This window comes from Peromyscus leucopus, chromosome 23 (assembly GCF_004664715.2).
Source record: "Peromyscus leucopus breed LL Stock chromosome 23, UCI_PerLeu_2.1, whole genome shotgun sequence".
Classification (NCBI taxonomy): domain Eukaryota; kingdom Metazoa; phylum Chordata; class Mammalia; order Rodentia; family Cricetidae; genus Peromyscus; species Peromyscus leucopus.
In genome coordinates, this window is record NC_051082.1 from 45,874,564 (window position 1) to 45,900,350 (window position 25,787).

General features: G+C 43.8%; 1 protein-coding gene and 1 non-coding gene across 9 annotated transcripts; one reads left to right on the forward strand and one right to left on the reverse strand.

Moving 5' to 3' along the window:
* The first annotated feature begins 7,426 nt into the window (after positions 1 to 7,426).
* Positions 7,427 to 24,356, forward strand: Znf655 (zinc finger protein 655). 8 transcript variants are annotated; one of them, XM_037198499.1, is made up of 6 exons: positions 7,427 to 7,550; positions 9,107 to 9,266; positions 11,005 to 11,090; positions 11,441 to 11,567; positions 20,060 to 20,164; positions 20,611 to 24,356. In XM_037198499.1, the coding sequence occupies exons 2-6, from the start codon at positions 9,134 to 9,136 to the stop codon at positions 21,993 to 21,995; spliced, it is 1,836 nt and encodes a 611-aa protein (XP_037054394.1). In that variant the 5' UTR covers positions 7,427 to 7,550; positions 9,107 to 9,133; the 3' UTR covers positions 21,996 to 24,356. The 8 variants fall into 8 exon arrangements, with proteins under 8 accessions (XP_037054394.1, XP_037054395.1, XP_028746110.1 ...); XM_037198500.1 differs by having other exon boundaries at positions 9,132 to 9,266; XM_037198501.1 differs by lacking the exon at positions 7,427 to 7,550 and adding an exon at positions 7,703 to 7,790.
* LOC114707585 lies at positions 15,487 to 15,593 on the reverse strand. The gene has a single exon (XR_003736671.1). It is a non-coding gene; the product is annotated as a U6 spliceosomal RNA (small nuclear RNA).
* Positions 24,357 to 25,787: the final 1,431 nt, after the last annotated feature.

Genomic DNA, 25,787 nt, shown 5'->3' on the forward strand with positions numbered 1-25,787 from the left:
TAGTTCTAGGGATCAAACCCGGGGTTTCATGCATTTTAGACTACCAGCCCCACCCACTTTGTCCGCTGCCAGACCATTTTAACTACTAAGTGTTCTGCTGACTTTGCGCAGACTGCAGCTGCCTCACCCAGGACTTCTCCCCTTTATGCCTCCCGCCAGTGGCTGATGTGATCTCTAAAAGTCTGATTCATTTGCCCTACGGGGGAAAACTGCTGCTGGCTGCCTGAGCTCCAGACCCCTGCTGGGAATCAGGCCAAAGTTAAATTCTATCAGAACCACACTCATGCTTGATGCTCTTCACTGAAGCCAGGCACACACATACCAGGTGTGTGTGTGTGTGTGTGTGTGGAGGTCAGAGCAGGTGTGTGTGTGTGTGTGTGTGTGTGTGTGTGTGTGTAGGTCAGAGCCAGGCACACACATACCAGGTGTGTGTGTGTGTGTGTGTGTGTGTGTGTGTGTGTGTGCAGGTCAGAGCCTTCCACTTTGTTTGAGATGGGGTCTCTTGTTATTCACTGCTGTGTATGCCAGGCTGGCTCTGAAGATTCCCACCATTCTCCTGTTCCTGCCTCCCATCTCCTAGTAGGGGTATGCCGGGATTTCAGCTCCTTGTGCTATTGCATCTGGCTTTTTAAAAGTGTGTTCTGTTGGGGCGTCTGAACTCAACATGTCAAGCTTGTGCAGCAAACGCTTTACTCACCGAGCCATATCCCCAGACTTGCCACATTTTCTTTTATTGCTTTCCTCGAAGAAGTGTTTTGTTTGTTTTTTTTTTTTTTTTTTTTTGAGGAGCATGTCCTTAGTCACATGGCTGTCTCTGGTGCTGCTTGGTCTAAGACAATTGGTGCCATTCATTGGTGGGCTTGGGAAGTAACTTCCCTCACTATGAGGGAAGGAGGACTCTTGATTGATGATGGCTGGAGTGTTTATTGACAATCCTTGGTAAGGTGGCCCCTGTTCAGTGGCTGACATTGACCTGTGAAGTGGGGTGATGACTTGAGATGTAATTTGCAGCTGTACTTACAGCCTGTAGATTAGAGGCTAGAGGCCACTTCCTTCAAGGCCTCCAGTGCAACAGGATAGCATCACACGGACCCTCCCCCCAACCCAGAGTGGCCTATGACTGGTTATTTATTAAGGTAGGTGTACTCTATAATAAAGGGGAACACTCAAAGTTCCATTTTCCTGACCCCTTACAATACAAGCATACGGGAGTCAGGTAAATGGAATCCCAGCTTGGGTCTGTATCTGATTCAGTGGGTTACATGAGCTTTGGTAAATGACACCTCCCTTTGTTTGTTTGTTTGTTTTTCAAGATAGAGTTTCTCTGTGTAGCTCTGGCTGTCCTGGAACTCACTTTGTAGACCAGGCTGGCCTCAAACTCAGAGATCTACCTGCCTCTGCCTCCTGAGTGCTGGGATTAAAGGCGTGCGCCGCAACCACCACCACTGTGCTTGGCTTAACATTTTAAAGATTTATTTAAACTGTGTGTGTGAAAGGCTGACTCTGAGTGGGACAAGAGAAGAGAGAAAGAGAAAGAGCCATGAAGGTGTGGGCTTTATAAAGGATATACAAGTCGTGGCCACAGTAGAAATGTGTCACATTTGGTGGTTGGTGGTGGTGTGGCTGCTGGTGCTGAGTTGCTGAAGATGGGCTAGGGGAGCAGCTGTTTCTGGAATGTGGGTGGTTCTCAGTTTACCAAAATTCCTCCCTCTTATTTATTATAAAAGGTGAGGAAGCCAGGTGGTAGTGGCCCACGACTTTAATCCCAGCACTTGAGAGGCAGAAGTAGGCGGATCTCTGTGAGTTCTTTGAGGCCAGCCTGGTCTACAGAGTGAGTTCCAGGAAAGGTGCAAAGCTGCACAGAGAAACCCTGCCTCGAAAAACCAAAAAAAAAAAGGTGAGGAAATAGGAAGGGGTGACTGGTGAGGTAGAAATGAGGGTGCCATGCTGTTTAGACTGCTTCCTGATGTCTGGGAGCATAGACATCTTTGGGAACCCAAGAAAGCCGGGGTACTGGCCAAGTCTGGGAAAAGGAGGCTGTTTCACTCACTGTCCAGGCTCTGCAGGACCACCTGGGGCTAGGGAATTACAGGCTGCATCTGGGAGGCTGGGCCTCCTGAGGCTAGCTGCTTTGAAGTGGTCCTGGATGCAGATTTTGAGGGAACACCTGGAGCTAGCAGGTTGTTGGAACATATATATTAGGGACAGAAAGTAAAGTGAAGGGAATTAGAGGAATCTTTCTTAGGTGTGCATTTGAAACTTTAGGCCCATGGTTCTGGTAGTTGGGGGGAAGGGAATCCCAAGACCAGCGAAACGGTGGGGGAGATCCCATCCACAGGAATAAGCAGAACAGGCAGGTGGGGGAAACAGGCTGTTGGCTGACTACTTATCTGGAGTCTATTTGACCTGTGAGAGGTGGATTTAAGTTCATTCCCCAAAGCTTACAATATTTTTTTAAGTTTACAGAAAGATGAGTTTTAGATATATTAGCATCACCACTGTAATCTGTGCTGAAATTCATGTTGTATAAAAGGTGGACTTACACCTTTGAATCACAGTAGAAGCTTGGGGACACAAAATGATTTGGGTTAAAAACATGAACACTCTTTCCTCTCTCAAGAAGACTGGGTATATATAGATTAGACAGATGTTTTTAGCAAAATGAGAAGCACTTTTGAGTCCATACTTAAAGACACCCAAAGGAAATTTAATATGTGACTATGATAATAGTAGTCAGTGCTTACCAGAGCTAGATTAGTAAATAGCTTATTGGAACTCCACTGATTAATGTTAAAACTCTGAACTTTTGAAGTCAACATAACAATAGCATAGAGAGGGAAAGAAATCTGAAACATTTTTTATTTTTCTATATATCTTAAATCCCTTTTCATATCTTTACAAATCACATTTGCACACCTTAAGGCACTTTCTTGGACCTTTATAACTTGCATTTACATACCTTAAAACCTTTTTTAGACCCTTACAACTTACTTAAGCTTTCATATCCTCAGACCTTACATAAACTTTACACTTTTTTCTGTCCATTCACTTTTCCTTGAAACACAGGTGGCAAGAGTGTGGCATTTGAAGGTGCTGAATTCTATAGGGGAAAAAAATCCTAGGAAGTAGATGTGAACAGCTGAACACACTGAGTCTCCATACGGCATCGGATCCAGGCTTCATCAGGCAAATGCTCTGCCCTTGTTACATTTCCAACCCCACCTAGGTTTATGGAAGTTAAAAGGATGCCCTAGATAGTCATTTCAGCAAAGTGTAATGACATTCCCACATCTGAAAATATGGCTCCATCCATCCATCTTATCTAGTTGCCTGGTATATAAATAACATCAGTGCTAGCCAATGTGGGCAGTTAACCTAATCAAGTGAATTAATCCATGGAATAAAGAGAACTGCAGGTTATTAATGCAGTGCTTTGAAAGCAGACATACATGGGCTTAGCTCAACTCTATTAAATAAAGTGTCACTTTTGAGATTTTTATATAACTTAAAAGCATAGTGAAAGATAAATATAAAGGGTACTAGTCACATAGTATGAGCTCAAAAAGTTCATGGGGCCAGTGAGATAGATGCCTGCTGCCCCCAAGTTGACTTAGACTTGTGGCATCTCTCATGCCTCAGCTGCCCAAGTGCTGGAACTGCCACAGACTCCAGCTAGGTGTGTCATTTTTGCTGCCTGTCAGTGGTACACAGCCACCTGCCTTTGCTACAGATGCTGCCCATGGCTTGAAGCTCGGCTACCCTGGCCACCTCGTCATTCCAAAGACATTTGGGAGTTTTAAAAACACGATGTTGCCGGGCAGTGGTGGTGCACGCCTTTAATCCCAGCACTCGGGAGGCAAAAGCAAGTGGATCTCTGTGAGCTGGAGACCAGCCTGGTCAACAGAGCAAGTTCCAGGACAGCCATGGCTACACAGAGAAACCCTGTCTCAAAAAACCAAACCCAAAACCCCCAAGTCACTCCCATTTCTCATGTTTTCTGAGAGCAAGGGAAACTCCTATAAACATATCCCAGTGGATCACCCCCATGTCTCATGAGCTAGGATTAGGACATATGCCCATACCCCAATAAACCCGGTGACTAGGGAGGTGAGATCAAGGCCAGCATTAAGGCTCACTTCCTTGCACACCTATAAAACTAGCACTGGTGAAGCAGAGAAGAAAGATCTTGAGTTAAGGCCAGTATGGGCTACCCAGTGAGTTCCAGAGACCCTGGGCTACTACATGGTGAGACTGTCTCCAAGAAAAGGCTTACTTCCTGGAATCAGAAAAGGGAGGAAATGCCCAGACAAGCTGATATTAAGAAGCAAAGCAGCAGTGAGGAGGGGAAAGGGTTTGAGATAAAACCAAGAGTGACAGAGTGACAGCTGGGGTGATGGTTCAGTTGATAAAGGCTTTGCGAGGACATACTGACCACACTTCAATCTCCAAAACCCACATTAAAAACAAAAGCCTCACTGTGTGTGATAGGCCACTCTTTTGATTCCAGCACTTACGAGGCAGAGGCAGACAGATCTGTGAGTTCTAGGAGAGCCAGGGCTACATAGATCCTGTCTGAAAAAAAAAAAAAGAAAAAAGAAAAAAAAAAGCAAGCCAGGTGATATTTGTCATCCCAGTCAGGTGATACATCATCCCAGTACTGAAGAGGCAGAAACAGGAGGATCCTCGAGGCTTGCTGTCAGACTACCATAATTGGTGAGTTTCAGGGCAGCAACAGACTACCTTAAAAAATGTGGACAGTGCCTGAGGAATAATGTCTATGTCATCCTCTGACACCACACACACACACACACACACACACACACACACACACACACACACCCCATATATATATATAGTTATGCACTCACATATACTCATACCTGCATAGACATGACACATGTAAAGCTCCCCATGAACATGCACACATGCATACACTCGCTTTTTAAAAATCCTATTATGAGCTCTGAGGCCTGATTTCTTTCTTTCTCCTCTTTTTTTTTTTGTTGTTTTTAGCTTTTTTTTTTTTTTTTTTTTTTTTTAGCAGAGTCTTACTATGTAGTCTGTATAGCCTGGAACTCACTAGGCTGGGAACTAAAGATTCACCTGCCTCTGCCTCTGAGTGCTAGGTTTTCAGGCAGAGGTCACCACACTGTGGGTAGTATTTTTTTTAAGATCTATCTATCTATCTATCTATCTATCTATCTATCTATCTATCTATCTATCTACTCGTGCGTGCGTGCATGCATGCGTGCGTGCACGCGCCCAGAGAGGCCAGAAGAGAACATCTGATCCTCTGGATCTGGAGTTACAGGTAGTTGTGACCTAACATGGGTGCTGGGAACTGAGCTCCCTGGTCCTCTGTAAGAAAGGTTAGGGTTTTTGATTGCTAAGCCATTTCTCCAAGCTGAAGAGGATTTATTTTTATTTTAAGTGTTTTTTTTTTTTTTTTTTTTTTTTTGCTTGTTTGTTTTGGTCTTTTTGAAGACATGGTTTCTCTGTGTAGCCCTGGCTGTCCTGGAACTCACTCTGTAGACCAGGCTGGCCTCAAACTCAGAGATGTGCCTGCCTCTGCCTCCAGTGTTTTGCCTGCATGAATATCTGAGCATCAAGGGTATGCAGTGTTCCTAGTAGTCAGAGGGCATCAAATCCTCCTCTGGAAGTGGAGTGACAGAGGGTTGTTAGCCACAGTATGGGTTCTGGGAACTAACTGAACCTTTGTCCTCTGCAAGAGCAACATGTACTTAAAGACCAAGCAATCCCTTCAGCCCCTGAACAGATTTTTTTTTTTTTTTCTCCGAGACAGGGTTTCTCTGTGTAGTTTTGGTGCCTGTCCTGGATCTCGATCTGTAGACCAGGCTGGCCTGCAACTCCCAGAGACCCACCTAGCTCTGCCTCCCAAGTGCTGGGATTAAAGGCATGAGCCACTACCGCCCTGGCTCCCTGTTCAGTATTTTTAAATACTTGATTTATGTAGCAGTACTACATAAATACTAGATAGTTGTAAGATTATAAATCACAAGATTCTGGGCGTCACTGGTTTCTTTCCAGGGACACCATAATAAAATTATGGCAGTCTTAGCCTTGCACCTACTATGGCAAAAATATCTGAGATAGTTGACTTTGAAGGGAGGTTTATTTATGTCTCACAGCTTCAGACAATCCTCAGTTAAATCTCTTCTTCCTTTTGTGCCTATAGTGAGGCAGCCCACAGCAGCAGAGACCTTATGTCCGAGGAAGTTGCTCACTTCATGGTGGCAGGGAAGCAAACGAGGAGGAAGAGGTTGGGAATCTCAGAGTACAGACTGGCAGGGAAACCTTGGTGACCTCGGGTGAATCCTTTTGGGAAAAATGCGTTCGCTCTTTCCCAGGGGGGGCAACACCTAGCGAAGGGACAATAGCCCACTCCAGCGTGTGGCTCTGGCAGGCCTTGCCCTTCTCCCCCATTCCCTCTGCCTTGCTGAAAACCATTAGATCACATTCCTAAGGCTAGAGACCAAGGTCTATTGCCTTATTTGGCCACTTCCTCCTCCTGAGGTTGACTACCAAGGTCCAGCTGTCAAAGTATTAAAGTCCAGCAATCAGAAGCCCCCTATGGATGCCCTAATTAACATGCCCAATTAAAAATTAAACACCTCATCCTAACGCAGGGTTTCACCCTCTTACCTTTATAAATCACCGTTTGTCTATGGGCCTCGTCTGTTTCCCCTCTATCCAGAGGCAGTCAGTCCTTTGTCCCTCAGGGACAAATACCCCCCTACCCTTCCCCTTGTCCCCTCACCTCCTATCTCCTTTACCATCACACCCTAGTCCATTCTAACACAGACCTCCCCTTTTCCTCCTCTTAAAAATTACACCCGCAAGGTCATTTGCTGCTATTTTCTGCCTGAGACAGGAAGCAGCCACTTTAACTTTTCTCCCGCTTAATAAAAGATCTCTCTGTGAAAACACGTGTTTGGGTGTGGTTTGTGCCCAGTCCGGGAGGAAGCCCCAGCTCTGTGGAAGTCCCCTTCTGTGGGCAATTTTGTAGAATTCCTAGGAGAAACAAGGCCCACCCAAACCAGTATTGGGCATAAAGGTTGTGAGGATTGAAGGAGGCAGCATTAGTGTTATTCCACATTTTGCCCAGAATCCCGTGCACTCTCCCTGCGGGTGGTGTCAAGGGTCCGATAGTGGCAGGGACGAGTCGGGGGGGTGTCTCTTTTCCAACATCTGTCGCCCTCCTTACTGATGTAAGATGCACCCCAATCAACAGGGAGGGCCGTGAGACCTCAGGGAGACCTCGGAAAAACCAAGCAAAAAAAGTAACCAAGGCCTCGTCTAAGGATCCCTGCGGTCCTCATACCAGAAGCCCTGGGGGGGTGGGGGTGGGAGAAATCTGCTCTTCATCCGGGAACCTCGTCGGGAGCCGCCCTCCCGGGCACTTCCGCCAGCGGAAGTGACGCAGAACGCCAGCCTCGGGGCAGTGGAGAGTGGCCCCGGAAAGGCTGGCGCTGCTCAGAGAGGAGAGCCTCCGTGACGGGACGGTCGCTAGGCCCGCCTCTCCCCCTCGGGTGAGTCCCCCGGAACCGTTGTCGCGTCGCCGTGGGAGCGGCCGCTTGTTTGGCCCCGCCGCAGACGCGCAGGGGCCGTCGCGTCCCGGCTGTTCCCGGAGCCCGGGCGCGCGGAGGGCCGAGCTCGCGGCGGCCCTGTTTGCTCCTTAGCCCTGGGTCGGTCGCGGAACCTGGGGCCCCGGGGTTGGCTCCGGGGTGGCCTCGTGGTGGCGAACCCAGCGGCCGGGCCCCTGGTGGTAGGTAGGTTGTTGGTGTGGCCCGCTTCGCCCTCTGGGGACCGACAGCGTCACCTAAAAGGGAAGTGGCTGGAGAGCGGCTCTGGGCGAGGCCCGTGAGCAGGCCGGGAGCGTCGCGGAGGGTGGTGGAAGGTGGACGGAACCGTGCACGTCCTTGGCTCTGAAGGACACCAGGCACATCGCAGCTCTCCCTCGTGCTGCGCCCTGGCGGTCCGAGCAGCCTGCCCTAAGGGTCCGTCTCCAAAGGGAGTTGTGTCATTCTTCATCAGGCCCGTTGAGTAATGCAGAAGGGCCTGACCGGTTACCACGTAATTCCGAAGCTTTTGAGAAAAACAGTGATGAGTAATCTTAACTGGCGTGTTTCTCTGGCTCTAAACTTGAGCCTCTAAATACTTAGGGCGCCCTATGGAAAGATTTAAGCTTTTGTATTGGTTGATTTTCTTTTTCTTTCTTTCTTTTTTTTAAAAGGCTATCTACTGTTTTTTGTTTGTTTTGTTTTTAAGACAGTCTAGATTTGAACTCCTGAGCAAGAGCTGGGATTACAGGCCCAGCGAGATATATATTTTAATATCACAGATTTGGGATTTACAGTAGAGTCTGATTAGTACCGAATTCTTAGACCGTACAATTTGGATATTAAGTTTTGAAACTGAGTGGGTACCCTTCTTTGTTTTTTGTGGAGGGGAGGGGGTGTTAGGGATTGAAGTCAGGGCTTTGTGCATACCAGGAAGTACTCATACCTTGAGTTGTATGTATCCTCAGCACTCATTTTTTTCCTTTTGCTGTTTATTTTGGTAACTGTTAATGACCGTTTTTTTTCCTTTTTGGACCCAAATTACCATGCACTTTATTTTATTTTATTTTTTTGTTTTTTGTTTTTTGTTTTGCGAGACAGCGTTTCTCTGTGTAGCTTTGCGCCTTTCCTGGAGCTCACTTGGTAGCCCAGGCTGGCCTCAAAATCACAGAGATCCGCCTGGCTCTGCCTCCCGAGTGCTGGGATTAAAGGCATGTGCCACCACCGCCCGGCTACCATGCACTTTAATAAATTGCATTTAGAGAAACTTAGCTGTGTGGACAGTGACACTTGGAATTGAGTACCCTTTTCTTTGTTGCTGTTTGTTTTTCGAGATATGGTTTCTCTGTGTAGCCCTGACTGTCCTGGAATTTGCTCTGTAGACCAGGCTGGTTTTAAATTGATTTTAAACTGAATTTTCTTAAATATCTACCCATATATAAAATAGTTTGCTAAGTACTAAGACTGTGAAATGATGGTGGGACATTTTAGTTTATTAAGTAATTTCTCCTAATCTCACCCTGCAGTGATGGTCATTGTCCTCTTGAACAGGGATGGAGGAAATATCCCACGAAGCAGCAGGATCACCAAGGGTCCAGTTTCAGCCTTTGGAGAGCCAGTCTGAATGTCTTTCCCCAGAGCTTCAGTTTCTGCAGGACACGGAGATGGAGCAGGGATTCCCTGGGGGTAAGGCAGAGACAACACTTATTTCCAGGAGAATGGGAGTATTAAAGAACTCTTGGGCCTGGTATGAGAGAGGCCTTGAGAGGAAGAACTGGACGGAGGGACAGATGGGATTCCTTCCTGGGTTGTGCCCCTCTGTTAAGGTTGGCTAGTCTTCTGTCCTGCCCTAGCTGTTTGTCCTTTCAAAAATGTGGGCTTCATTCCTGTCACCACAGCCCGACCACTTTTTAAGACAGGCTGCTTTTGCCACATCTCACTAGCCTTACCTGCTTTTTGCTTCCTCATAGACTCAGAAGGAACCTTTCCCTCCCTCTGTGCCCTTCACTGTGTGTCTCCTTTCCTGATGACTTAGTGAGCTTTGCTACCTGCCATTCTGTTGCAACTGCAGTTTGTGAATAATCTAATTTTGGTCAAGAACGCAACCATTTTATCTCTTGGTTGAGCACAGTGTCTGTTTAAATGCACAGATGTTACAAACTAACTGTACATTCACATACGTGTATTAGATAGGTAGGTTTGGCAGTCCTCCCCCACCTCCCCTGACAAGGTTTGTTGTGTAGCCCTGACCGGCCTAGTACTATCCAGCCCACGATTTGGATGAATTGTGTCTCAGCCTCCCAACTACTAGAATTGTAGGCATTCTTTACTGTATTTAGCTGCTGATTTCATTATGTAAGAACTATGTCTTAGATTTCTGTGACCACTGTGAGTGCCTGAAGTAACTTGTGTGTTAGCAGCACAGATGGAGTGCCATTAAGTGGAGGGTGCTGTGGGGGCATTGTTGAAGGAGGGTGTAAAGGATTATGAAGAAACATGACTATTCCTTGTTCTTGAAAGCCTCATACATAGTTGCAGAGAACAGTACCCAACAACAATAACCACCACCACAAAAAGGCATAAAATGGAATTTATAGTAAATGGTATCTGGGAAAAGATGAGAAGTTTGCTAAAACCCTGACCCTGGATAAAACACCTCAAGTTCTTCAACTTTTTTGTTGTTTTGAGATAGGCTCTCTCTACATAGCCGTGCCTGTCCTGGAACTCACTATGTAGACCAGTCTGGCTTTGAATTCACAGAAATCCTGCTGCTTCCGCCTCCTGAGTCCTGGGATTAATGGCTTGTGCCACCACACCCGGTCCCCTTCAACTCTTTTTGAGACAGTCTTATGTAGTGCAAGTTGGTATTGAACTTCCTATGAACTTGATGACTTTGAACTTGTGATTCTTGTACATCCACTTTCCAGGTGCTGAGATTGCAGTTGTGTGCCACCATACCCAGTGCATGGTGCTGGGGATCGAACCCAGAGCATCATGCATGCCAAGCAGGCACTCCACCACCTGAGCTATGTCTTCAGCATTCTCTTTGCTGCTGCTTCTGTTTTTTTGAGACCACCTTTTTCACTCCTAGACCAGGCTGACCAGGAAACACTATTTGTCTTTATGCTTTGCTTTGCTCATCTAACGACAGGTGTAATGCTTAGCCTTCCTTGGGAGGAATGTTATGTCAAGGAAAAAGTGAGATTCCTAGTAAAATGCATATCACAGTCCTAAACATATGTAAGTAGGAACAGTTACCAAGGAGGAGTGGACATACCTGAAACCTGGTAAATGTTTGTTGGCTTTACTACAGTGGTGATGTGAAGGAGGATGCTACCCACACCTTGGGCAGGGGAAGTATCTTCTGAAAAGGGAGCCCTGTGGAAGGGCTGCTCTCACTCTTGGCTCCTTTCTCCTCCCTCAGCTCCACCTGTTCCCCAGGTGCCTGCTCTTCCCCATGAGGGAAGCCCAGGAGACCAGGCAGCTGCGCTCCTGACAGCCAGGTACCAGGTGAGCTGAGGGACCCTCTGCTTTTCCTCAGGGTTTCTTGTTGCTGATTGAGTGTGGCCTCTCTTTTATCCCATTTGTTAAACTTGCCTGGAGTCTCTTCAGTAGCAGTTTGGGAACAGATCCTCTTCAGAGACCTGGATTTGATACAGATATTCCTGTCTCCCCACCACCACCTTTGTCCATGGCACTGTGATACGGGCACTTAAGGGATTTATTTTCTAGGTTCTAGTCTGTTCTCCCTCCTCCACAGCAGAAATAGCCACTAGATGCCCTTTGTGTCATGTTCATCATTCTCTGGCCATGGTGTTATAGTAGCCCATTCCTGAAAGCAGCCAGAATTATTATTTCAGGAGTTTGTGACATTCGAGGATGTGGCTGTGCATCTTACTCGAGAGGAATGGGGATGCCTGGACCCTGTTCAGAGGGAGCTCTACAGAGAAGTGATGTTAGAGAATTATGGAAACGTGGTTTCACTGGGTAAGGACCCTCCTGTTGCTCAATTTACCCACTGGATGTCTTCCTTGTTTCTGAGTAGGTGTTTGAGGTGGTCAGTGGAGTATGCTCAGGTTTCAAGTCTCAGCCCTCTGTCTTTGAGGTCCTCTCCTCTCGGGGGTTAATTTAGGGTTCCTTTGGGTTATCAGGAGACCTTCTACTCTTCCCCAGGTCATGTCTCTTGCTTTTGTGGGACATCTGTTTCCTGTTAGCAAAGAGAAACTTGGTTGAGCTTTGGCTAAGTTCTCACCTTTTCATTTTCTTTCTTTCTTTCTTTCTTTCTTTCTTTCTTTCTTTTTTTTTTAAATGAGAGTCTTATCTTCCCAACCCCTAGCCAAACACTCTGTTCTGATCTTTTGTGCCCTGTATCTGAGGTTTTCCCAAGAAAGAAACACGTATATAAAAGAAAGACTAAAATCTCTCTTGTTGAGTACTTTCTTGCTTTTTAAGATTTTCAAACTCATCTCCAGATAGGCAGGATCGAAAGACTTCATTTAAAGTCGTGACTCACTGTGGGTATTACACATTATAGTGCATTACCTAGATGGTAATTCTAAGCAACCATACCCCATGTAGCAGAAGGCTCAAGACATCCCATACTAGGTGGGCTAAACCCTTAAATCATGTTTCTTTGTTATTTTGAGGATGCTTGGGATTAGGCAATCTGTAGTGCTATTGAGAAATACCTGTGTGTGTGGGGTTGGGACAGGGGAGGGACAGGATTGTTGGCAATCTCCTTGATGTGAGCTTTGTTCTTTTTTCCCTCCCTGTTTTTTTTTTTTTTTTTTTTTTCCTGTCTTTGATCTTGCATGCACTCTTGTGCATTTATGTCTATAGTTAAAACTTCCCCCACCTATTTTTTTCTTTTTGGTGGCACCTAGGGCATTTTTTTTTTCTTTTTTTTTTAACCTTCTTGATTTCATGTTGGATTTAAGAAATTTTCTTACCTGTGGGGAGGCAGTTTACTTCTTGGGAAGGTTTTTCTAGTGTGTTTTCCATTCCTGGCTCTTTGATCTTTATAGGCATACTTCTCCGCCTTCCCACCACCCGGATTCATTGTGTGAATTCCTGCCCAGCCCTGAGTCATACCCAGGCAAGTGCTTTCTCTGGAGAAACACTTGCAGTCCTTACGGCAGGAATCACCAAGAGATGGCCCAGGTATCGGCTTTCCATCGGTAGTGCTCGTTCCTGCACGGAAACTCCTTTTCCAAGATTGTAAGATAATTAAATTTGGTTGATGGAATAGATGTTCCTTGGGATGCCACCATTATGTAAAGTTGCCGATCCCCAAATGACCTTTGGTGAATCTCTAACATGGAAGCCTTCCATAAAACCACATGCATTTGGAACTCAGTTCATTCATAAACCACACTTGGTGGTCAACTACTTGTGTGAGAAGTCATAAAGTTAACCCTATCTCCTCAGTTATCATTGTTTCCTGTTGTTTTAGAGCAGAGAGCACATGCTGTATGTTCTTTCTAGTAAGTATAGCCTGTCCACAGTGTCCCGTCCACCACCCATCCCCCCCCACTTTGCTCATGTTTGGTATCATTTTATCCTTCCTTTAAAGTTCTGTCTTCTTGCCTCTGATTCTTTGTGGTACCATACCAATTGATGTAATTATATTAACTTTTCTAATTAAGTGTTCTTAACTGTGTCCTTGATGGAGGGGGAATGGGGGGCACAAAAATTAAATAGTATAGGGCATCAAAATGGATGTATATTTAAAAGCTTTGTAAATTGTAAAATGATCTCTATATAATTGTAAACTAATGTTAATTTTACCTAATACAGAATTTCCAACAGTTAACTTGTGTACTTTTTGTAGTAGTTTAACACAAGCTTTTAGTATGATATACTACCAGGTGGAACTTTATCTCATTTTATCTTGTCATTTCTTCACACACAAAGGACACACATACACATATCTGCATACCTACAGACTACAAGAAACCCTCTTGTCCTATCCAGCTTGCTTTTGTGATCAAGCTGGCTTTTTTTTTTTTTTTTTTTTTTTTGAGACAGGGTCTCTGTGTAACAGTCCTCACTGTCCTGACATTCACTCTATAAAACAGGCTGCCTTTGAGCTTACAGAGATCGGCCTGTTTTTGTCTCCCGAGTGCTGGGATTAAAAGCATGTACCACGACTGCCTGTCCAAGAAAGCATATTCTTAGCAACCATTTTTAACATCCTTGGGAATTAACCTTATTTTTGTGGGTCACCATACTCCATTTGAAGTGTAAGGTTATATATATTTACTAATTTTCCTTAGTGTTTAGGGTTATAACATAAGAACTTTATGATTCAATCCATGACTTAGTCTCCCTTTCCATTCATGTTTTTCCCATAGCTGTATTTTTGTCATAGACACCAGAAGGTTAATCTCTTTGTTAAGTGTTTGCACTAGACAGCAGTAAGTAAATAAATGGCTGAGTTTAAATGATTGGCCCTCATGTCGAATTTTTGCACTATGAATATTATTTTGCCATGCCAGGGATGTAAACTCAAGCCATATGTGTGGAGGCAACTGCTCTAATGTAGCTCAGCAGTATTTTTTTGATTTGACATGAAAGATCTCAGTTAAGTGTGTAAAGATGGTTGACTACTTAAACCCTCAACTGGGATTCAGAAACAGTGCATGCTGTTCATGTATCTGTTCTGATCTTATTAACGCTCACCTGGTCTCCCAAGGTTCATATTTTACAGGCTAAATGCCCTTTAAAAATTTTTTTTTTAGATTAATTCATTTTATTTTATGTGTGTTTTGCTTGTATGCATGTATACTACATTCATGCTTGTGCCTGTGAAGGTCAGAAGAGGGTATTGAATCCTCTGGAATTGGAGTTATACACAGTTGTGAACCACCATGAGTACTGGGAATTAAACCTGGGTCCTCTCCAAGAGCAATAAGTTCTCTTAACATCTGAGCCATTTCTCCAGTCTCCAAGTGCCCTCCCCCCTTTTTTAAATAAAAGTGGGTGCCATTATTATGTTGACATTTGGGTACAAAGTTGCCACTCTATAAACTGTTTTTAAGTATGTTATTCAAAAGAAGTGCAGACACTTGGGAAGCAGAGGCAGGAGTTTGAGGCCAGCCTGGTCTACAGAGAGAAAGTTCCAGGATGGCCAGGGCTACACAGAGAAACCCTGTCTCGAAAAACAAAACAAAGATGGGCAGGGTACAAGATTCATGGTTCAGGCTATCCCAGAAAGGTTATTAGTGTTGATAATGCCCATATTTTTTTTCTTCTTTTTTTTATTTTATTTTACAATACTATTCAGTTCTACATAACAGCCACAGATTACCTTGTTCTCCCCCTTCCTGCTCCCCTCCCCTTCCCCCAGGCTACCCCCCATTTCCACCTCCTCCAGAGCAGGGTCTCCCCCAGGACTAAGATCGACCTGATAGACTCAGTCCAGGCAGGTCCAGTCCCCTCCTCCCAGATTGAGCCAAGTGTCCCTGCATAAGTCCCAGGTTTCAAATAGCTAACTAATGCAATGAGCACAGGACTTGGTCCCACTGCCTAGATGCCTCCCAAACAGATCAAGCCAATTAACTGTCTCACCTATTCAGAGGGCCTGATCCAGTTGGGGGCCCCTCATCCTTTGGTTCATAGTTCATGTGTTTCCATTCTTTTGGCTATTTGTTCCTGTGCTTTATCCAACCTTGGTTTCAACAATTCTCGCTCATATAAACCCTCCTCTTTCTTGCTAATTAGACTCCCGGTGCTCCACCCGGGGCCTAGCCGTGGATCTCTGCATCCAGATTCCTCAGTCCTTGGATGGGGTTTCTGGCACAACTATTAGGGTGTTTGGCCACCCCATCACCAGAGTAGGTCAGTCCTGGCTGTCTCTTGGCCATCGCCAGCAGTCTTTTCTGGGGGTATCTTTGTGGATTTCTGGAAAAATATGGAACGCGTCACAAATTTGTGTGTCATCCTTGCACAGGGGCCATGCTAATCTTCTCTGTATCGTTCCAATTTTAGTATATGTGCTGCCGAAGCGAGCATGATAATGCCCATTATTTTTATTTTATGTTCATTGGTGTTTTGCTTACATGTATGTCTGTGAAGGTGTCAGATCCCCTGGAACTGGAGTTACAGACAGTTGTGGATGGGTGCTGGGAATTGAACCCAAACCTGGGTCCTCTGGAAGAGCAGCCAGTACTTCTAGCTGCTGAGCCAGGGAGAGGCGGCTTTCTGAGTCCCTCTCCTATTCATATTGGAATGTTGATGGGCCTGGTCCTTTTTTTTTTCTTTCTGAAACAGGGTTTCTTTGTGTAGTCCTGGCTGTCCTGGAACTTAACTCTGTAGACCAGGCTGGCCTTGAACTCATAGATCCGCCTCCCTCTGCTAGGATTAAAGGTGTGTACCACCACTGCCTGGCAATGGGCCCAGTCTTATGTAGGTAACCAACCACTGCTGGCCTTTGTTTCACAGCACTCTTTCCCCCTACTTGCACCCCTTCTATGATGTTTCTTGAGTCATGGAAGGGATGATACAACGTTCTCTTTAGGGCTGAGCACTCAATGATAACTTGTTCTCAACTCTGACTAGTTAGACTCTGCACCAACAGTTGCCTACTGCATATGGAAGCTTCTTTGACCACAGCTGAAAGCAGTACTAATTTGTCAGTATAAGCACATTTAGGAGACAGTTTGACACCATGTCCAATTAGCAAAACAGAAGTAGGGCCTATAATTTCTCCAGCTGTGAGTTTTGGCCAGGTTTCCAGTACCAGGTATATATTTTGTTCTTTAGAACAGGCCTCAAATTCAATGAGGAAGTGCTAGGTTATCCCCATAACAGATGTGATGTTATTGTGTGTCTAGTGAGGAGGTATGGTAGCTTGAAGGGTTCACAGTTAGATTAGACCATTGGTGTTGACTCCCCAGTATCCTGCATAGCACCTTCTGGCACTGAAAACTGGCCAGCAAAGATGAAGTTGTCAACTTGATTTCTTTATGTCCTGAAGCCAGTGTGTGGTCTTTTCAGCAGTAGAGCCATATTTAGTTCTGGGAGGCAACCAAGCCAAGGGCAGTAGCAATATTCTCTATGGTTTTGGGGGACCTCTGAAGTCTCTCCAACCAATAACTCATAGGGAGACAGATATTGCACACCTGTCATTGGGACTTTAATTTACCTGTGGTTCAGGGGAGCAATATCTTCTACCCATGCAGCATACCTCCCTTAACCTGGCTTGCTGGGAACTTGCTGTGTACACCAGTCTGGTTTCAAACTCCCAGAGATCCTTACTTTGCCTCCCCAGTGGTGGAATTAAAGCCCCACCCCCACCCCATTTTTAATATTATTAGCTTACAAGTCATAGGTTTCCATATGGCTTTTATGTGTACATCATCATCTTTCCCATCTCCTTATGTTAACCCATCCCACTCCTCCTCCACTCACATTTAAGCCTTTTTACCTCCAGTATTTTCTGTGTTTTCTACTATTTTATTTCCTTTAATTGCCCCCCCCCCCATTTTAGCTTCCTTGTATATACACTCCCATTTTAAACACAGAAATCTGAAGACTGCAAGCTTCTGGATCTGGGTGACCTCATTCAATGTAACATTTCCAGCTTCATTTTTCTACAAATTTTATTTTTGTTTTTAAAGGCTTTGTGTCTGTCTTTGTGTGTGCACGCACACAAAGTAGGTGTGAGTGCAGGTGCCCTTAGAGTCTGCAAGAGGTTATCCAGTTCTCTGGAGCTGGGTTTACAGGCTGTTAAAACAGCCTGGCATAGGTGTTGAGAATCAAACTCAGGTCCTCTGTAAATGTAGTACACTCTCTAAGCCATCTCTCACCTCCTTCATTTTTCTTCATAGCTGAATAAAATTGCTTTTTTTTTTTTTTTTTTTTTTTTTGGTTTTTTGAGACAGGGTTTCTCTGTAGCTTTGGAGCCTGTCCTGGAACTCACTCTGTAGCCCAGGCTGGCCTCGAACTCACAGAGATCCGCCTGCCTCTGCCTCCCGAGTGCTGGGATTAAAGGCGTGCACCACCACCGCCCGGCTAAAATTGCATTGTGTATGTGTACCACGTTGTCATTATCAGTTCCTCAGGTGATGGGCAACTCAGCTGATCCTTAAGCCATTTTTAAGAATCTATAAACACCACTCATTATGTGTTGACATACTAGGATAAGGGGAACAAGTAATAAATTAGATATGCAGTATATAGATAGATTTTTGGAGATTATTGACTCATGCCAAACTTTGCATATGTCTCCTTGATTCTTTCTGTGCCCCCAAGAACATGCGCGCGCGCACACACACACACACACACACACACACACACACACACACACACACAGAGGCAGAGGGAGATGGAGATGTAAGGAGTCTTCTCAGCAATAGAGTTTGTTTTACTTACACTTTTACTGTAGCATGTTGTAGTTAGTATTTATAGCTGTCTTTGTGTTTAGAAGGTGGGGTGGTCCTTCAGTTGTTTGAGATGGATTGGACCTTTTGCTTGGGCTTTCTATCCCCACTATGCTTTTCATATAAGAGGTACCCCATAAATGCTGGTTAAATAAATAAAGAGTATAAGCTAAATCTGGTATGAAGATGTAGCATGCCCTTTGTTCCCGTGTGCATTGAATCAGATTGCTTCGTTTTTTCTTTTTTTTTTTTTTCCCCTAAACAGGGTTTCTCTGTAGCTTTGGAGCCTGTCCTGGACTAGCTCTGTAGACCAGGCTGGCCTCGAACTCACAGAGATCCGCCTGCCTCTGCCTCCCGAGTGCTGGGATTACAGGCATGCGCCACGACTGCCTGGCCTCGTTTTTTCTTTAAAAGTCAAGATATTTGAACAGTTTCAAGGAACATTATGGTAATTCAGTACTTATTTATCATATGCAAATAATCAAATCAGGGCAAATAAGCATTTCCATTCCTTTAGTAATTTTGTTTTGTTTTGAGACAATTTTTTTTTAAATTAAGAATCATATGTCGTATTTATTTAGAATGATGATTTAAATCAAATACATTTGGGCACAGTAGATATTTGATATGAAGGGCAGTTGTATCAGAATGGTCATCAGAAAAATAGTAACATTTTACACATAATAATTAGAAAATATTTTTCTGTCTGATCACTTAGGTTAGAAATCCTGAGAATGTTACTCTCTGAACAATTAACTTCTACTTCATAACTGCTTGGAAAGAAGCAGGCAATGGTGGCTCACACCTTTAAAGGCTCACACCTTTTTTAAAGGCTCACACCTTTAATCCCAGCACTCAGGAGGCAGAGGCTGGCGGATCTCTGTGAGTTCGAGGCTAGCCTGGTCCACAAAGAGAGCTCCAGGACAGCCATCATCTCTTGATATACCCTCTGATGTTCAACTAGATATGAGGTGTGGCAGAAGTCACTGCCACACACGGTACATTTATAGGCCATGTCCTTGTCAGTTCTCTGATGCTAAGTAAGATGCATAAAGACTCTTTTACAGCTGCCACTCTCTCTCTGTCTTTGGAGACAATGTCTCTTTTTTTTGGTTTTTCGAGACAGGGTTTCTCTGCATAGCTTTGCGCCTTTCCTGGAGCTCACTTGGTAGCCCAGGCTGGCCTCGAACTCACAGAGATCCGCCTGCCTCTGCCTCCCGAGTGCTGGGATTAAAGGCGTGCGCCACCACCGCCCGGCTGAGACAACGTCTCTTTATGCAGCCCTGACTGTCCTGGAACTTACATTATATGTATGTGTTTGAGTGTGGGTACGTGCATGAGTGCAGGTACCCAAGGAGGCCAGAAGAGGGTTTCAGCTTCCCTGGAGCTCAAGTTATAGCCAGTGTGAGCTGCCATGTGGATGCTGGAAACTAAACTTGTCCCTGCAAGAGTAGTGAAGTGCCTTTAACCGCTGTGCCATCTGTCTATCCCTTGAAGTAATATGTTGGGGATTTTAAAGTCTTATTAATTAGAATTATATTGTAAATTGTTTGAGTTGTTACCCTATTGTGCTGCAGATAATTGTTTGAGTTGTTACCCTATTGTGCTGAAGATAATCAGAAATAATTCCTGTTTTGGTGTTCTTCATTGAACTTGTCTGTCTTACTGGTTTTTGCTATATTTATTTATTACTGATTTGCTACTATACTTTAATTAACTGTGTAGCAGGTGTTTAGATTACAGTTTGAGGATGCAATGTGGTACTTGTAGACCAGGTCTAACACCAACATTGTGTGCTGGGCCACAGGAATACTAATGATAACTTCTGTGAAGACAGATATACACCCATGTATAAATTCCCTAAATTATATTTAAATGTAAGTTGCTGCTTCCAAGCTACAAACTCTCCCCTTAGCATACCCTTTACCAGAGCACAATTCTGAATTCCTTAGAGGACATTGTCCTCTTCATTCTCTAGGTCTTCCTGACAAATGTCTTCTCAGAACTTATCTTCTGTATTAACTGTAACTAGAAAGGAAAGGGCAGTGTAGCATCTGGGGATAAGTTGCCATATTCTATTTCCTTCTCTGTGAGCAGGATTTCCAATTTCCAAGCCTGATGGGATCTCCCAGCGGGAACAGGATCTACAGGTCTTTGATCTGGAAACTAAGAATAAAGAAGTCATAAGAGATGACTGTTCAGGTGAGTAAGGCAGAACCTGTCAGATGAATCAGTGGAGATGTAAAGTACAAGTGTTTAGCCAAGTTCTGGCTGAGCTCATACTCAACACACAAAGCTTTGTTACCTCTACATTTTAATTGCTTTCATACTAGTGTGCTAGGTTCCAGTTTAAGTTACAGGACATTTTTAACCCATTTTTATATTTGTTCATTTGAAATGTCTTACTGCCTGTTATTTTACTTTGCTAAAATAGCCTGTTTGTATCATCCTTTGATCCATTTCTGTCCCACCTTGTACCTGTTGTTCTTGGCCCTTACATCTGCTGTTGAAATTTTGTGCTTGGTTTTTGAAGTAAATAAAATTTGCTTATCTTTGAGGATACTACATTATTTAGTTTCCTCCTATTTTTATTTATTTATTACAGGGTACAGATTACATTTGTATTTTCTATTTATATATTGTATTAGATGGAGAGACCAGAGAAGAAAACAAGCTGTTGATCCCTAAGCGGAAAATTTCAGAAGAAGTACATTCATACAAAGTGAGAGTAGGAAAATTCAAACAGAATATTGCCCAAGTTCCTGAGACCAGAGAAGTGTATAAGTCTGAGGACAGATTAGAAAGGCTCCAGGAGATTCTAAGAAAATTTCTCTTTCTGGAGAGAGAGTTTAGACAAATAACAATCAGCAAGAAAAACTTCACCAGTGAGAAGAACAGTGAACCGGAAAAAAGCTTCAGTCTAGACTCTACACTTGATGCAGATCAGAGAGTTCTTCGAATACAGACCATTGATGACAGTAAGTATGACATGAACTTCAACCAGAACCCCACTGTTGGTGAACAAGAACCCATAAATCTAACACAGAATTTTCAGAGTAGTGACTATAAAGAAAGCTTAATGGATCTGTCCCATCTTAATAAGTGGGAGAACATGTCTACCACTGACAGATCCTATAAATGTGATACATGTGGGAAAACTTTCCATCAGGCCTCTGCTCTTACTAGACATCAGAGAATTCACACAAGAGAAAAACCCTACAAATGTAAGGAATGTGAGAAATCTTTCAGTCAGAGCTCAAGTCTTAGTCGACATAAGAGAATACACACTAGAGAGAAATCCTACAGATGTGAAGTGTCCGATAAATCCTGTGATGCACCTGAGAAGTCATGTAGCCAGAGCTCAGATGTGCTTCAGCATAAGAAGGTTCATGCCAAAGGCAAGTCTTACAAGTGTGGCAGCTGTGAAAGAGTCTTCAGCCGAAGCGTGCACCTTACTCAGCATCAGAGAACTCACAAGGACATGGCCTGTAAATGTACCGTGTGTGGCAGTGACTTCTGCCACACCTCATATCTAGTTGAACATCAGAGGGTACATCATCAAGAGAAGTCCTACGAGTATGATGAATGTGGGCTGGCCTATGTGAAACAGCAAGGAATCCGTTTCCGAGAAAAGCCCTACACGTGTACTGAATGTGGGAAAGACTTCAGATTGAATTCTCATCTTATTCAGCATCAAAGAATTCACACTGGAGAGAAACTGCATGAATGTAATGAGTGTGGGAAAGCTTTCAGCCAAACCTCTTGCCTTATTCAGCACCACAAAATGCACAGGAAAGAGAAATCATATGACTACAACGATTATGAGGAAAGTTTTAGTCACAACTCTGATCTTACTCTGCAACAAGAAGTTCCCATTAGAGAGAGAGTCTTTGACTGTGATGCATGGGAAGAGAGCTTCAATCAGAGAGCGCACCTCATCCCACATGAAAGGGTCCATACCAAAGAGAAACCTTATGAATGCAGTGAACTTGAGGAGACATTTAGTCAAGTTCAGGCCTCATTCAGTATGTGAGAACTGACCGCAGAAGTCAGATATGTACTAACTGTGTTAACGTCGTCAGCTCGGCCCTTGGACAGCATCAGAAAAATCATACCAGAGAGAAACCCGCTGAATGTGATGAGTATTAGGAAGTATTTTGGTGTTAAATTCTTCATTGGCTCCTGTAAATCAGTGCTAGAGTACACAGAACGTGGTACATTCTTCAGCTTATTTTCATACCTTAGTCACAGTTGGAAAAATTGTACTGGAGTAAAATTCCACTGTCAAATGTGAAAAAGCCATCTGTCAACTACGTTGTTGGTTCAGTGTCACGTTTGTGCCATGCAGAAAGCCTGTGAAGATAGGGGTGTATGTGAGGAAACTCAGTCATACCCCAGTGGTTGCTCACATCAAAGAATCTATGTCCAAGAGGTCATTCGGGTGTGGTAAATGTGGCAAATCTGTGAGCAGGGGTCCATTTGTCATCAGAATGTACCAGGTGAGAATCTGGATATGACAAAATGGTAAGATCAGAACATCTGCACCAGATGAGACTGATAGAATGCAAACAGTGAAACTTACCACTCTGTTTCAGGCCTTATCCAGTATCAAAGTATTGGAGAAAAAATGGTTACTTCTGTGTGTAATTATTCCTATTTAGTCCCAGTCTTTTCAGTGTAGAATAACTGAATCCAGAAGGCAATTGGTGAATGCATTTTCTCACAGCATCCTTAAAAAAATATTCTAAGAAGGTACGAGTATTTTATTTATAGAACACATTTAAGTGAGTTTATTTTAGTTTGGCCTATACATATTAAAACATTTTTTCTTGGAAATTGATTCGTATTCACAGTTTGCCTAGGATGCTGTCTTTGTACCAGTGTTGACAGAGCTTCTGACAGTAGCTCCGTGAGCTTTCTCTGTTACTGTCCTGAATGTCAAGCAGTGGAGACTCGGGCCTATTCTTTTCTGAGGACCCCACATGCTGTTGTTTCCATAGCCACACCCTTGGCTTCCTGTTGATTTCTACATTCTCATAGGCATCTTTAAATGATGTCCTGGTTGTAAGCTTTTCACTAGCTGACACTGCTCTTCTGTGGGATCTTCTTTCCTGTGGTGAAGCTTCCTTTCAAGAGTTGTATTTCCACATCAGCCATCCACGTTTGGAGGATTCAGTCTTCCCGAGTTTGTGACAGGCACCCAAACACTTGCAAGTAATGCCTGAGTTTTCATCTGCCTTGTTTGCATCCACAGCCCTCTAAAAGAGATGACAAGGACATCAGGGAGCCAGTAAGACTCCTGGTGGTCTAGCTACATTCATTCAGTGCCTACTTTGCATGTATGTGTACGTTTAGAAATCTTTTATATGCCTGTATTGAAGGCCAACAAAATGCTCAGGTCTGCTTTTGATAGGGAAACAAAGAACACACAAATCAGAGAACTTTGTAAGAAAATACAGCCTTCCAATAAGGATGTTGCTGTTCTTAGTGCTGTATCTAGACAGTATTTCGAGAGAGTGGCAGGTCTGTTCCTGGTAAACTTGTAACCACTAGGATTGCTTCTTTATCTGTCTCTCTCCACTCCCTTCATCAACCCAGGGTAGTATTTTGAAGCATAGGGCTTTGTGCATAATCGTTTGTGCATTGCCATACTTTGTGTTGAGATGCAGTCTTACTTTGTTGCCCAGGCTGGCCTTGATTTCCTGGGTTCACGAAATCTTCCTGCCTCCCAAGTAGCTGGGATTATAGGCATGCGCTCCTGTGCCTGGATTTTATTTTTGTATTTTAATAGAATCTATAGGCCATATAAAAGATCATGGCTGTTTTGATTTATAGAAATGATCACAGGTGTTGAGTTCAGGGTCCCTGCCCTATACTACATAGAGTTCATGATTCTTTACATGGTGTCAAAGCATTTTTTTCATCTTAAAATTCATAACATTTTATGAATAAGAAAAGTATTATTTAAAATTCTAGTTGTCAATCAAGCAGTTGAGGCTTCCATAGTTCAGATGTTGTAATGTTTACTAGGATCCTCAACCAATATCTAAACTAAATTGCTCACTCTGTAAACCTTGTGGCTAACCTCTAGGATAGTCCTACCACTGTATTTTACTTCTTTGCCATCAGCAAGCGTAGTGTTGATGTCATCAAGGCAAGAAAATCGACATATATCAAATTGATTTAAATGTAAAAGCAAATGAAAAATGCATGTTTTTTTTGTCCCTATCAAACTTGTATACTCTTACTTATAGAGACCAATAGTCACCTGTGGTGACTGAGGCAGAGGATTGATTCATCCCTAAGTAGCAGAATCTGTAAAAATCACATGTATGCATTTGGGTTAGGAACGTGCTTTTGTACTTCTACCTGAATAAAGGTGTGTTCAACGCTCTTAGACTCTTATTTTGAACCGAGCCTAGTGGCTCTTGCCAGAAGCAGTGGGCAACTTGGAATTCCTCACCTTCCTGCCTGCAGACTCCTCTGTGAGACTCACTCATAAGAAGTGAGTCTCCATAGAGACCAGCAGAGACATCAGATCTCTGAAACTGGAATTATAGATAATTTTGGGCCACCACATGGGTGGTGAGAATCAAAATCCTGCTCTCTGCAAGAGCAGCCAATGTTCTTAACCACAGAACCAGCTCTCTAGTACCTGGAGTGAGTGTTGATCCAGTTGGGATGCTTAAGGACATAAAATACAAGCAAGCAATTTGTGATTACTAAGGATGTTTTGGTAGATAAAGCAAATTTTAAAAGAATGCCAAAATAGTTCTTGAAGTAACTTGTCTGTTCAAGTAGACATTTAGTTGGTATAATGACGGTATGAGTTTCTATTAAGTCTTTGGTCTTAGGGGAGGGAGAGAAGAAATCTTAGCTGGACACTTGACTCATTTGTTTTCATTTACTGCATGCACACTCTTATATACACATTCAAGCTTGGTTTTCACCACAGTTGTGCAAGAGAGCTGGGTTGTTACAAATTCACTGAAGTGCAAAGAGATTGAAGATCTTAGGGTCTCCCAGCAAGTTAATGTCTCATGGTGTGATATGGCTGACTCTCGGGCCACAGGGTTTTCTTGGAAGCTCTGCCTATGGTATCCCTAGTGATGCAATATTGTTAGCTCAAATGATACAAAGGCTTCCAAATAAAGTAGTTGGTAGACTTAGGGTAATCTTGACACAATGGATTACCAGTCACCTCCCCCGCCTCCCCAACACACAATTTCCTTTCTCCTGCCCAAACGTCCCTGCCCCATTAGCATTTTCTCTTGTTCATTTCTCAGCTTTTCAAATTTGTTCTTAGCTTTTTTTTTTCTGTTGGCCAAAACTAGCTGATGGACATAGAGCTCTTGACCTGGAGCAAAATAGGTAAGCAAGCTTGATTCCTGTGCACATGAAGGAAAGACTTGTAGGGAGCCATGGAAGAGTGTTGAATGAAAAGGGTAGAATGTCCAAAGCTTATAAATGAATGTCTTAGTGTTCTGTCACTGAAGAGACACCATGACCAAGGCAACTAATTTAGAAAGGAAGCATTTAATTAGAGGCTTGCTTACGGTTTCAGAGGGTGATTCTATGATCTTCATGGTGGGGAATGTGGCTGCAGACAGACCAGACCTGGTGTTAGAGCAATAGCTGAGACCTTTTATCCTGATCTACAGGCAGGAGGCAGTGGAATTGAGCTAGTGAAACCTCAAAGCCTGCCCTCAATGAGTCATCTCCAAAACTGTCTCACCTAATCCTTCCTAAATCTACCAATTGGCAACCAAACATTCAAATATATAAGCTCTATGGCGCTATTCTCATTCAAAACACCACAATGAGA

Excerpts from the sequence above, each read along its gene's own strand:
- Znf655 (XM_037198499.1), top strand. The coding sequence starts at position 9,134 with ATGGAGGAAATATCCCACGAAGCAGCAGGATCACCAAGGGTCCAGTTT. Across the intron at positions 9,267-11,004 it reads GGAGCAGGGATTCCCTGGGG|CTCCACCTGTTCCCCAGGTG; the intron begins GTAAGGCAGAGA and ends CTCCTCCCTCAG. Across the intron at positions 11,568-20,059 it reads TGGAAACGTGGTTTCACTGG|GATTTCCAATTTCCAAGCCT; the intron begins GTAAGGACCCTC and ends CTCTGTGAGCAG.